The sequence below is a fragment of the Ranitomeya imitator genome, chromosome 3 (assembly GCF_032444005.1).
Source record: "Ranitomeya imitator isolate aRanImi1 chromosome 3, aRanImi1.pri, whole genome shotgun sequence".
NCBI lineage: Eukaryota > Metazoa > Chordata > Amphibia > Anura > Dendrobatidae > Ranitomeya > Ranitomeya imitator.
This window is the reverse complement of record NC_091284.1, coordinates 362,479,364-362,490,256: the sequence shown is the minus strand read 5'-3', so window position 1 is coordinate 362,490,256 and position 10,893 is coordinate 362,479,364. Positions and strand designations below refer to the sequence as shown.

General features: G+C 42.3%; 2 protein-coding genes across 5 annotated transcripts; one reads left to right on the top strand and one right to left on the bottom strand.

The window, feature by feature from the left end:
• The first annotated feature begins 623 nt into the window (after window positions 1-623).
• On the top strand, window positions 624-6,179 carry LOC138669970 (pneumococcal serine-rich repeat protein-like). Of its 4 annotated transcripts, XM_069756887.1 has the most exons (9): window positions 624-1,118; window positions 1,488-1,564; window positions 1,934-2,010; window positions 2,380-2,456; window positions 3,283-3,344; window positions 3,431-3,517; window positions 3,674-3,869; window positions 4,016-4,175; window positions 4,949-6,178. In XM_069756887.1, exons 5-9 carry the CDS (start codon window positions 3,300-3,302, stop codon window positions 6,048-6,050), a joined length of 1,590 nt encoding a protein of 529 aa, XP_069612988.1. In that variant the 5' UTR covers window positions 624-1,118; window positions 1,488-1,564; window positions 1,934-2,010; window positions 2,380-2,456; window positions 3,283-3,299; the 3' UTR covers window positions 6,051-6,178. The 4 variants fall into 4 exon arrangements, with proteins under 4 accessions (XP_069612988.1, XP_069612987.1, XP_069612989.1 ...); XM_069756886.1 differs by having other exon boundaries at window positions 624-1,564; XM_069756888.1 differs by lacking the exons at window positions 1,934-2,010; window positions 2,380-2,456 and having other exon boundaries at window positions 4,949-6,179.
• A 1,241-nt stretch (window positions 6,180-7,420) lies between these two features.
• LOC138669969 (uncharacterized) lies at window positions 7,421-9,678 on the bottom strand. Its single transcript, XM_069756885.1, has 2 exons — window positions 8,957-9,678; window positions 7,421-8,805 (listed from the first exon to the last, which is right to left on the bottom strand). The coding sequence occupies exons 1-2, from the start codon at window positions 9,301-9,303 to the stop codon at window positions 7,920-7,922; spliced, it is 1,233 nt and encodes a 410-aa protein (XP_069612986.1). The 5' UTR covers window positions 9,304-9,678; the 3' UTR covers window positions 7,421-7,919.
• Window positions 9,679-10,893: the final 1,215 nt, after the last annotated feature.

Below are 10,893 nucleotides of genomic sequence, written 5' to 3'. Positions count from 1 at the left end.
AAATGATGGTCCAACTAAATGCAAACCAGATGGAATAGCATGCCTCTGCAAGATGCTGTGGTAGCCATGCTGGTTCAGTATGCCTTCAAATTTGATTAAATCCCCAACTGTGTCACCAGCAAAGCACCCTCACACCATCACACCTCCTCCTCCATGTTTCACGGTGGGAACCAGGCATATAGAGTCCATTCGTTTACCTATTCTGCGTCACACAAAGATACGGTGGTTGGAACCAAAGATCTCAAATTTGGACTCATCAGACCAAAGCACATATTTCCACTGGTCTAATGTTCATTCCTGGTGTTGTTTATCCCAAAAAAGTCTCTTCTGCTTGTTGCCTGTCCTTAGCAGTGTTTTCCTAGCAGCTATTTTACCATGAAGACGTGCTGCACAAAGTCTTCTCTTAACAGTTGTTGTAGAGATGTGTCTGCTCCTTGAAGTCTGTGTGGCATTGATATGGTCTCTAATCTGAGCTGCTGTTAACCTGCGATTTCTGAGGCTGGTGACTCGGATAAACTTATACTCTGAAGCAGAGGTGACTCTTGGTCTTCCTTTCCTAGGGCGGTCCTCATGTGAGCCAGTTTCTTTGTAGCGCTTGATGGTTTTTGCCACTGCACTTAGGGTACGTTCACATTAGCGTCATGCGACGCTGCGTCGCCGACGCACGACAACGCATGCGTCATGCGCCCCTATCTTTATCATTGGGGACGCATGCGTTGCGTTGTCGTGCGTTTTCAGTAAAACGCACGACGCATGCGTCGTAACACCGCACCTGGGTGGCGTCGGAGACGCTACATGTTGCATTTTCGGAGCGCCAAAAAAACGCGCGCGTCGCTCGTGCGTCGTCAATGCGTTACAATTTCCCATTGAAACGTATTGACGACGCACTTGCGTCGCGGGTGTGCGTCGTGCATGCGTTGTGCGACGCATGCGTCGTAACATAAAATGAAACAAAAAAGTGTCTAGACAGTGTCTAGACAGTGCAAACAGTGAGAAAAACATCCCCCATATATAAAGAAAATGTAGGATTGTTTGTCACTTCTGCTGCCGGCTACACAACAGGCAACATCAGACCAGACACATCAGAGCAACTGTCTTCTCATCCGCAGTCCAGAGATGTAAGTATAGAATGATTATGTGCATTTTCTACATGTTTTTACAATTTTTTTTGCAAGTAGTGTTTTATATTCTGCACTGTGGCTAAAGATATTGTGGTCTTTTTGGTCTGGTTTTGATGTACGGCATTGTGTATAGGATGGCGTTTCATTGTCTGCGGCCTTGATTAGTGTTCTTTCCAAGATTGATTTTGAGTTTCCATTTTTTGGTTTGGTGTTGTTTTTGTATTCAGTTGTGCTGTTTTATTCTTCCGTTATATGATGGCGTTTCATTGTCTCTGGCCCTGTCGGTTGTTTTGTAAAGTATGGTAGTATAGAATGATTTTGCGGCCTTTTATTACATTTTTATTGCAATTTGTGTATTATTTTCAGCACTGTGGTTGGAATTATTAGGCAACATCAGACCAGACACATCAGAGCAACTGTCTTCTCATCCGCTGTCCAGAGATGTAAGTATAGAATGATTATGTGCATTTTCTACATGTTTTTACAATTTTTTTTGCAAGTAGTGTTTTATATTCCGCACTGTGGCTAAAGATATTGTGGTCTTTTTGGTCTGGTTTTGATGTACGGCATTGTGTATAGGATGGCGTTTCATTGTCTGCGGCCTTGATTAGTGTTCTTTCCAAGATTGATTTTGAGTTTCCATTTTTTGGTTTGGTGTTGTTTTTGTATTCAGTTGTGCTGTTTTATTCTTCCGTTATATGATGGCGTTTCATTGTCTCTGGCCCTGTCGGTTGTTTTGTAAAGTATGGTAGTATAGAATGATTTTGCGGCCTTTTATTACATTTTTATTGCAATTTGTGTATTATTTTCAGCACTGTGGTTGGAATTATTAGGCAACATCAGACCAGACACATCAGAGCAACTGTCTTCTCATCCGCTGTCCAGAGATGTAAGTATAGAATGATTATGTGCATTTTCTACATGTTTTTACAATTTTTTTTGCAAGTAGTGTTTTATATTCCGCACTGTGGCTAAAGATATTGTGGTCTTTTTGGTCTGGTTTTGATGTACGGCATTGTGTATAGGATGGCGTTTCATTGTCTGCGGCCTTGATTAGTGTTCTTTCCAAGATTGATTTTGAGTTTCCATTTTTTGGTTTGGTGTTGTTTTTGTATTCAGTTGTGCTGTTTTATTCTTCCGTTATATGATGGCGTTTCATTGTCTCTGGCCCTGTCGGTTGTTTTGTAAAGTATGGTAGTATAGAATGATTTTGCGGCCTTTTATTACATTTTTATTGCAATTTGTGTATTATTTTCAGCACTGTGGTTGGAATTATTAGGCAACATCAGACCAGACACATCAGAGCAACTGTCTTCTCATCCGCTGTCCAGAGATGTAAGTATAGAATGATTATGTGCATTTTCTACATGTTTTTACAATTTTTTTTGCAAGTAGTGTTTTATATTCTGCACTGTGGCTAAAGATATTGTGGTCTTTTTGGTCTGGTTTTGATGTACGGCATTGTGTATAGGATGGCGTTTCATTGTCTGCGGCCTTGATTAGTGTTCTTTCCAAGATTGATTTTGAGTTTCCATTTTTTGGTTTGGTGTTGTTTTTGTATTCAGTTGTGCTGTTTTATTCTTCCGTTATATGATGGCGTTTCATTGTCTCTGGCCCTGTCGGTTGTTTTGTAAAGTATGGTAGTATAGAATGATTTTGCGGCCTTTTATTACATTTTTATTGCAATTTGTGTATTATTTTCAGCACTGTGGTTGTGTAAATACATAGTTGTATGTTTCTGGTTGCGATGTATGGCGTTGTATCCCCTTCTATTTTCTCCGGCACTGTTGGTTTCATTGTAAAGTATTTATGTTTCTGCCCTTATTTTTTTTCGTGTTGAAATATTTTTTATTACAACCACATATTGTGTTTTTTATGTTGATCCGTGCATACTGTAATTTTTCTTTTTTTAAATAATCTTTTGGGATTACTACATTGTGTACTTGTTAATTTTCTTATCTTTAGCCTTTTGTACTCTGGCATTGGGTTGTCTCTGCCATTGTTTCTTTAATCTAATCAATGTGGCAGTGTAGTTTGCTCATCGTTAGTTCAGTTGGAGTGCAATGTTATTTGTGGTTTAAATGCTTTTTTTTTTTTAATATTATTTATTGCATGATAGTGCATAGGAGCATAGTCAATGTTATTTTTTTGTTAATTTCAGAACTGCTTTAATTAGTCATGGCCAGCGGCAGTGATTCCGGCACCCCACCGCTGAGGAGTCCGGTGAGTACATGATCTACTATTGCTTGCTATATTTTCGCTGTCATTTGTAGATGGGTCACTCAACTTTTTGTTAAACTATTTTGCAGGCTTCTTCAAGTGAGGAGGAGAACCAGGAGGAAGAGAGGGAGCAGCAGCAGGGACCACGGGGCCAAGCTGTGGTTGCAGGACGGAGCGTAAGTATTTATTTCAAACCTTTAATTTTTTTTTTTTTTTTGCGGGTTTTGGGGGGGTGGTGGTAGGGTGTGGTGTTGTGTGTAGTAGGTGTCGGTGGAGGAGATAGGGACAATTTTTTTCTCTTTCAAACCTTCATATTTTCCATTCTTTTCTAGGTTTCACAACGGGCCCTGGATGAGCCACTTAACATTGACCTAATGGTGGCATCCATAGAAGCACGGGGCCCGTTGTGGGACAGCCGTGACCCCCAGCACGCGGACCAGGGCATATTGCGGCGTCTGTGGTTGGAGGTGGCACAAACGCTGTGGGATGGCTTCGACAGCGCTAACGCCAAGGCCAAAGCCAGTTTCCGTAAGTATTTAAAAAATAGTGCTGTGACCCATCATGCCAGGATTACACAACCGTCTGTGATGTCTTTGATTGGTATTGCACACGGTTGCGTAATCTTTTTCGATATATTATCTAAAACCTTTTTTTTTTTTTTTTTTAATACACAGTTAAACAATTGAGGACCAGATGGCGCTCCATGAAGGACCGTTTCAAGAGGGGCCTGAAAAAGGAGGGACAGGCTCGTAGTGGTGCTGGCGCTTCAAGGACCTCGGTGTACAAGCATAACCGTATACTGCAGTTCTTGCGACCGGTCCTTGAAAGCAGAGAGTAAGTATAGTACCTATTCACACACCTAGTTTTCACAACATGCATATTCACATACTACATTCCAGTCCCGTTGCTTATTGCCCAGCCATTTATTTTGCCAAGTACCAAGTATATAAATGAAGTAAAAAAAGGCTAGTTCACAGAGTTGTGCAAAAATACATACTTTTCTCCTCTTGAATCATAATCAGAGGATCAAACATCAGCACAATACAATAGACTCTATCTACGTGTTTCAGGTGACAGGGAACATCAGACCTGAAACGCGTAGATAGTTTTTTTATTGTATTGTGCAGATGTTTCATCCTCTGCTTTTGATTGAAGTTAAAAAATTTTTTTTTTTTAAACTTTTCACCACTCGTTGACCTTGAATTTTTTATTCATTTCTTATCTTCTCACACTTGCCAGGTGTATCTACGATTTTTTATACATAATAAAGTTAAATATAATAGATACGGCATACATTCCACTGCAAAGCTGGTTAGGTTCCCATGGTTGCTCAGCTCGCAGGACCTGTGATGACGTCTCGTTCACATGACCGTGACGTCATGGCAGTTCCAACCTAAGCATAATTGTCTGGCGTTGCAAACTAAAAACATGGGTGACTCTTTAGAATTAAATAAATACCGTTTGTTTAATATTGATGGTGCATATGCAGTGTCAATATTAAAAATAGTGTAATATTAATGGCGGTAATGGATACCTGGCGGTAAAATGTTCTGACGCATGTGAAATGTGATATTTTTTATACTAATGGTTTCCTTATGTTTTCACAGAACACACAGCAGCACCCGCGAGACTGTCCAATCCTCAAGACGACCCTCAAGAGCGGTCCTTTGTGAAGCGCCATCTGAACTGTCGCGGCCATCCCACAGCGAGAGCAGGTCTGCAACAACACAATCTGGCGAACCGGCAGCCGGTCCATCAGATGTTCCTCTGGCCGAGGCCTCTGTTGCTCCGTCCTTTGGGTCTTCCCGACAGCGTCAGCGGGCCTCGGACAGGGCGCCCATGTCCGAATTTTTACATCTGAGTACCGTATTTCAGAATGGTTTCAAGGCGCTGTGCGATAAAATGTGCAATATCGAACGGCGTCTTGAAAACATCGAAACGGATCTCTCGAGGCCGGCAAAACATTTCTTTAGTGCCATTCACAACGGCATGGTGGAACATCTTACGCCGGAACTCCAGATTTCGTTCATGCAGGGCTGCAACAATTTATATGTCAGTGCTCTGCAGCAGGCTCGGGTCATGCAGTCAGCGACAAATATGCCCGCAGTACCATCGCTGGCTGCCATGACTCCGACTCCTGCTGCAGAGCACCACCACAGAGGTCCGCGTGCCGAGGGCCACCGCCGCCGCCACCGCCACCACAGAACTGAGCCCCAAAGTTCCGAGCCTGACAGGCCTTCAAGGGGGCACAGACGGGAAGCCGACCCCCACCCAGAGGGAGAGAGGAGGAAAAAGAAGAAGAAGAAGACCATGACGACCACAAGCACTACGTCCTTGGCTATGGCTGCTCCCCAAAGTACCACCAGAACACAGCCTGGGTCGACCCGGAGCACACCAAGTACCCAGGCTGGGTCTACACGGAGTACACCCAGTACCCAGCCTGGGTCAACCAGGAGTACACCATCTACACAGCCTGGGTCGACCCAGAGCCGGAGTAGCCAGCCAAGGACACTGGTCGTCCCTCCTCCTCTCTCACCTGCTTCTGTTGCAGTCTCGCCACCACCATCCACTGGCTGGACTGATGTCGGCATCCCGTCTAGTGTCATAGAGTATGCTGCTTCCTCCCCCTCTTCCTCCTCCTCGGTCTCCTCATCACAAAAAACTGGGGGATATGAATCCCCTTTGGTTGCGGACATTGGCACCCCTTAAAACCGGGTTCCCTTTTTTTTTTTTTTTTGTAACACAAAATAAATTTGTTATATTTTTTAAAAAAAAAAATTTTGGTTTTTATTGTCTCAAATAAAGTTTGCACCAAATCACACCTTGCGCCGTACACACAAATCGTGTCTTTGTAACACCAGATGTGCAATGTGTGACAATATTATCTCTATTTTTTTTATCATTTTCTTATATGGCTGTCGTTCATTGTACTCAGATGTTACAAACACAAACAGCATTGCTCAATATGTCACGCAAAGTACCATCACACAACGATTTCAGTATGGATATAGTTGTTTTAACTTTGTCTTTTCTGAAATCGTAAAACGATTGAGCCCCTGCTGTGATTTTTTGGTTATCAGCAAATGATTTGGAATATTTTTTGGGTAACTTATCAGAAGCTGTCATTGTTGGATTGGTGAGTTCACACCAATCCAGCGATGTCTTTGTTTTAAACAAGGGAAAATTGGGTAGTGCACTGTTTTAATCACTGAAATAAAAAGTTTACAATACCCCACTAATATAAAAAGGTGTCTACCAAGTCCCTCGCCGTCATCTTTCCGCACTGACACTGTGATTCCCGCCCGTAAAGCTGAGCACACCGTTGCCTTAAACGCTGTGCTGTGCTTTAGGGCTGGCACAGTACGGGAAGCTGACGGCGATGGACGTTTCACACACCGTAGTGTAAAGGTACCTTCACACATAACGATATTGTTAACGATATCGTTGCTATTTGTGACGTAGCAACGATATAGTTAATTAAATCGTTATGTGTGACAGCGACCAACGATCAGGCCCCTGCTGGGAGATCGTTGGTCGCTGAATAAAATCCACAACTTTATTTCGTCGCTGGACTCCCTGGAGACATCGCTGGATCGGCGTGTGTGACACCGATCCAGCGATGTCTTCACTGGTAACCAGGGTAAACATCGGGTAACTAAGCGCAGGGCCGCGCTTAGTAACCCGATGTTTACCCTGGTTACCATGCTAAAAGTAAAAAAAACAAACACTACATACTTACCTACCGCTGTCTGTCCTCCAGCGCTGTGCTCTGCACTCCTCCTGTACTGTCTGTGAGCCGGAAAGCAGAGCGGTGACGTCACCGCTCTGCTTTCCAGCTCACAGACAGTACAGGAGGAGAGCAGAGAAGCAGAGCGCAGCGCTGGAGGACAGACGGCTGTAGGTAAGTATGTAGTGTTTGTTTTTTTTTACTTTTAGCATGGTAACCAGGGTAAACATCGGGTTACTAAGCGCGGCCCTGCGCTTAGTTACCCGATGTTTACCCTGGTTACCGGCATCGTTGGTCGCTGGAGAGCGGTCTGTGTGACAGCTCTCCAGCGACCAAACAGCGACGCTGTTAAATGTACCTTAAGAATATTGTTCAGGTGAGATGGAAGCAATGTTGACAGTGTCACCACTATTTGACTCTGGACGTATTATAGCATCCTGAGTACAATAGTGTTCACTCTGTAGAGTTTAGCAAACATGATCGTCTCCCTCCTTGTCAAGCCTTGTTCCATATGCAAATAGTCTGCAGGATTAAAAATGGTTGACAAGGTGGGAGCAGATTATGTTATGCCTCAATACTATGAAACACACAAATTTTGTGGCACACACATTAGTACTTTCAATAAATTCAATAAATTTCAATAAATTTGGATTTTTTAAATTTTATTAATATGTATAAACGTATGAAATTTTTTTTTTTAAAAACTGAAAGGCTCAAGAAGTGTATTTGAAAACACAACACATTATACATCCAGGGAACATTAAAACAATAACCATAGAATCACCATACATAGGATGGTTAAATGATGAACACAACAGTGTTTACATGACATCATAATAAAACATACAGAATTAGACCATTTCATCTTGCCATGAAACACGGCCAACATCGGAAACAAAGTATGCAGCAAATTGGTCCCTCATATGAGCAATCTCCACAGTTGTCCGCAGAGGATGATCTTGATAATCAGGCAATGGATTTTGTATGTGTTCATCGAGTTCCACGTTGACTCTCTCTTTATCAATAATAAAATTGTGGAGAACCACACACGCCTTCACCACCTCATCCACTGTCTCAATTTTCAAATTTATAGCGGATCCTAATATACGCCATTTGGAGACCAGGATGCCAAAGGCGCACTCCACAGTTCTTCTGGCCCTGGACAGTCTATAATTAAATATAGTTTTGGTACGGTCCAACCCACGACTGGAGTACGGTTTCAGTAGGTTGCCACTCATTTGAAAAGCCTCATCACCAACAACAACAAATGGCAGGTCCGGGCCGTCAGTGTTGGGAAGAGGTCGTGGATGGGGGAAATTAAAATTGTTATTGTACAATCTTTGGCCCATATCAGACTCCTTAAATGTCCGTGAATCATTTGCACGACCAAAGGCTCCAATGTCCACAGCGAGAAACCTGCAGTCCGCACCAGCAATTGCCATCAGCACAGTGGAAAAGTATTTTTTATAATTATAAAAAAGAGATCCACTTCTTGACGGCTTGGTAATCCTAATGTGCTTCCCATCCACAGCTCCGATACAGTTAGGGAAAGAACAAACTTTGTGGAATTTTTGGGCGTTGGCATGCCATATTTCTTGTGTAGGGATGGGCAAAAATTCCTCCCGGAGGTTGTCCCACAATGCGCGGCATGTGTCTGCAATAATACCCGACAGTGTTGAGACTCCAATCCGAAACTGGAAATGCAGTGATCTCAATGTCTCTCCAGTAGCCAGGAAACTGACAAGAAGAAAAATAAATAAATATAATTAATTTAATTGTTATGAATGAATTTTCCATTTTTAATTACAATCACCCACCCCGCAAAACAAAAACATGTTAATTTAAAAAATGGCTAGAACATATAAATCCTTCACATTCCATTACGTACCGTAGAGTCACCAGCAGACGCTCCTCAGGGGAAATCGATTTACGGAGCTGCGTGTCCTGCCTGGAAATGGTTCCTTCCACCAGACGCAGCAGATATCGAAAGCTGTCTTTTGTCATCCTGGTGTATTCTAAGTATTTGTCCTGGTTCTCATTTAATTCACCAAAAAGACAATGGTACGCTCCACGACTCTCTCGGACTTCCACTATAGGGTGAAGCCAAAAACGCCGCCGACTCCTTCTCCGTAGTTTGTCTCTTCTCCTCTGTTCATGACAGGCAAAAGCATAAGCTATAGCAAGGGCTAATTCCAGCTCAAAAGTGAGGTAGATACTCTCCATGGAACGATCCATCTTGATGCTGTATGGTTGGAAATAAGGTATGCGGGGGTATATATACCACTATGACATTAATACCCACCCCCATCTACCCATTGGTGACATTATCGATTGTCTAGACACTAGACCCACCCTCTTCTATTCATTGGTGGTGTTATCTAGTGTCTAGACACTAAATTGTGGCTCAAGATCCAATCAGTGTTTGCCAACGCATGCGTCGTAAAACGCTGCGTTTTTTGGTAAAACGCACCAAAAACGCACCGAAAACGCTGCGTTTTACGACGCATCCGTCAGACGCTTGCGTCATAAAAGTTGCGTTTTTGCGTGCGTTTCCGATGCGTCGTGCGTTGCGTCGGCGACGCAGCGTCGCATGACGCTAATGTGAACGTACCCTTAGGGACACTTTCAAAGTTTGCCCAGTTTTTTGGACTGACTGACCTTCATTTCTTAAAGTAATGATGGCCACTCGTTTTTCTTTACTTAGCTGCTTTTTTGTTGCCATAATACAAATTCTAACAGTCTATTCAGTAGGACTATCAGCTGTGTATTTACCACACTTCTGAACAACACAACTGATGGTCCCAACACCATTTATAAGGCAAGAAATCCCACTTATTAAACTTGACAGGGCACACCTGTGAAGTGAAAACCATTCCCGGTGACTACCTCTTGAAGCTCAACAAGAGAATGCCAAGAGTGTGCAAAGCAGTCATCAAAGCAAAAGGTGGCTACTTTGAAGAACCTAGAATATAAGACATAATTTCAGTTGTTTCACACTTTTTTGTTAAGTATATAATTCCACTTGTGCTAATTCATAGTTTTGATTCCTTCAGTGTAAATGTACAATTTTCATAGTCATGAAAATACAGAAAAATCTTTAAATGAGAAGGTGTGTCCAAACCTTTGGTCTGCACTGTATATATATATATATATATATATATATATGTCATTGACACACGTATATGTATATATCTTTATATTTCATAGAGAGTTAGGTAGCAGAATAGCCGATAATTCAATTATTGGGTTCTGTAAAATCATTGCAGAACGCTACAGGATATGACACATGTTTTACATACAGTAAATCATTACATAGATGCACCTATTCCAGCACTTCACCTCTCTCTTCCCACTGCCCAGTAGCATTGGCATATGGGGTAATAAGGGGTTAATGTCATCTTGCTATTGTAAGGTGACATTAAGCCTGGTTAATAATGGAGAGGTGTCAATAAGACTATTATTAATTAATATTATTAATCCATTATTAATCCAATAGTATGAAAGGGTTAAAAATACACATACACACATTAAGAACAAAGTATTTTAATGAAATAATGAAACACACAGGTTTTAATATCTCTTTTGCACTCTCAATCAAAGAGAAGCCCTCGTTTTGCTGCACAGCCTCTCTGCCTGACCGGACATGAACTCGGTAGAATGGGAAAGTTTCTGAACATTTTCTCATGCTGTCAAGTTCACCTCAGGTCAGACAGGGCCGACTACCCCTGATGTCACTGAGCCTGCGCAGATTCCCCACCTGATGCGGTGAACTTGACAGCGTGGGAAAATGTTCAGAAACTTTCCCACGCTGCAGAGTTCATGGGT